This window comes from Austrofundulus limnaeus, unplaced genomic scaffold, assembly GCF_001266775.1.
Source record: "Austrofundulus limnaeus strain Quisiro unplaced genomic scaffold, Austrofundulus_limnaeus-1.0 Scaffold16, whole genome shotgun sequence".
NCBI classification, from domain to species: Eukaryota; Metazoa; Chordata; class Actinopteri; order Cyprinodontiformes; family Rivulidae; genus Austrofundulus; species Austrofundulus limnaeus.
Window position 1 is genome coordinate 2,523,508 of NW_013952418.1, and position 2,062 is coordinate 2,525,569.

Here is a 2,062-nt window from a genome sequence, read left to right on the forward strand (position 1 = left end):
GGGTCCTCCGGAGGACCCGTCCTGCCGTTTTGGACACAGCCACTATCAGAGAGATGAAGAGTCAGAGTTCAAATAATGTTTTAATAAACAAAGACCAGAGAGTTTTCTTTGAGTTCCCCTTTGATGTCACTTCCTGTTTCACTTTGGTTGAGATACATTCAAAAGAAAATTCGCCAGTTAAGGGACAAAATCTGTAAATTTGTGTGTATTGTTCCATCTTTCTTAAATATAAAGATGTTTTCTTTGACTTTCTGTATTTGAAGAATATGCCTGTCACAGACACTTCAATGCCACCAGTCAGTCCATTTGGTGCTCCTCTCCACTTCAAATAAGACAAACATAAAAAAAAGTTCTGTAATTTATTTACCAACACAATTTAAAATTTGTTATATAGCCTTAAGTCTGTAATTTTGACACAACTTGGAACAGATTATTACAAAGAGCAAATCTTTCCCACTAAATTGGTCATGTGACTAGGACAGGCATCCAGGGACTCCAGGGCATTAATCGTCAAATTAATCGTTATCGGCTAAATACTACAATTAATCGTGATTCATTTTTTTTGCCAATATTGCCCAACTCTAGTTTATATTTGAGCGCAGTTTCATTGGTTTGAAATCCTATTACACACACACACACACACACACACACACACACAGCTTCACCACGTGGGCATCATGTCCGGGAACCAGACGCGCCCCAGATGCTTGGACACCTCCCAGTGGATGTCGTCCAGCTCGTAGCGGTGATCTGGGACCAGCACCTCCTCCATGATGGACAGCTGCGTCAGCCGGCCGCCGCACATCTTCACGAACTCCACGAAGGCGCTGCAGGACACCTCGCACTCGCCCAGGCCGATGGCGGACAGCTGCGTGCAGCGCTGGGCGATGCGGATGAGCTCCTCGTCCAGCGGCCGCAGCCCGTTGGCGCACACCACCAGCTCCACCAGGCGCGGGCAGTGCAGCCCCACGCGGCCCAGCACGTCCTTGCTGACGGAGCGGCCGAAGTACAGGTGCGTGACGGGGATCTCGTCGCGGAAGAACGGGTCGAACTCCTCCTCGTAGAGGAAGAAGTACATGACCAGGCTGAACTTGGGGGAGTGGCGGACCATGGCGTCCCAGCTGCTCTTCTTGATGGTGTGGAACTGCTGGCCGGGGTTCTCGCTCACCACGTCGATGCGCAGGTGCTCCAGGTGGACGTGCCTCTCCGAGGAGAGCGCGATGAGGAGCTCGTCGCTCAGCAGGTGGTAGTTGAGGGCCAGTTCCCTCAGGCCGTGGCACTGATCGGCGACGCACATGATGCCTGGAGACAAAACCCTGAGACTTCAGGGAATCCTGCATTACTTACTGAACTCTAACTTAGCATTTAGCATTTAGCACAGTGGTTCCCAAACTTTTCAGCTTTTGACCCACAAAATAAAAGCAGCAGTGGCCTGAGCCCCCAGCTGTTGTCGGTTGATAAACATTGTTTTCACATCAAATAAACAAACATTTTATTACATTATTTTTGCACATTTTGAGCACAATAATCTTACTATTTTGTAACAACAAAGCAAAAAATGTTGTTAGTTGTCTTTTTTAGTGTAATCAATTCAGAAAATATTTTCCCCAACTTTGGAAACCACTTATTTAGCATTTAGCCTGGGGTTTTCTTGAAGTTTTTGCTCAAAAAACACAAGCTGAAATGTAACTGAGCGTATCTCAGTGTTTACAAATTCTACTTAAGTAAATGTTGGTATCAAAATAAAAAACACTTTGGAGATTTTTTTAGAAGTGTAAGTATTAAAACAGCTGCTGTGGTTTTAGAGATATTGAGGATGGAAGATAATTATTTTACTTTTTTTCCCCTCCCGTCTGAATAATTTTTTCATTAGACAGTATATAACCTATTTAAAACCATAATGAATCAGGCTAAAACCTCTTGGAAACCATAAATCCACTTGTGGACATCACCTGTGCAAAGATTCATGCTGCTAAAATCAACTGGAGCAAAGTTACAGAGGTTTTAGTAAAGAAATAATTTTGGTTTTTTTATTGTCATTCGGCACAGGACAGACCATGAT

General features: G+C 44.5%; 1 protein-coding gene across 2 annotated transcripts in view; it reads right to left on the minus strand.

Annotated features, from left to right (window-relative positions):
• Positions 1-556: 556 nt before the first annotated feature.
• The window catches only part of LOC106513965 (F-box/LRR-repeat protein 3), a 7,908-nt gene continuing 6,402 nt past the window's right edge, over positions 557-2,062 (minus strand). For both annotated transcript variants that reach the window (XM_014003033.1, XM_014003032.1), the window contains exon 6: positions 557-1,302. In XM_014003033.1, coding sequence (XP_013858487.1) covers positions 662-1,302 — 641 coding nt within the window. In that variant the 3' untranslated portion in view covers positions 557-661. The remainder of the gene's footprint in view (positions 1,303-2,062) is intronic.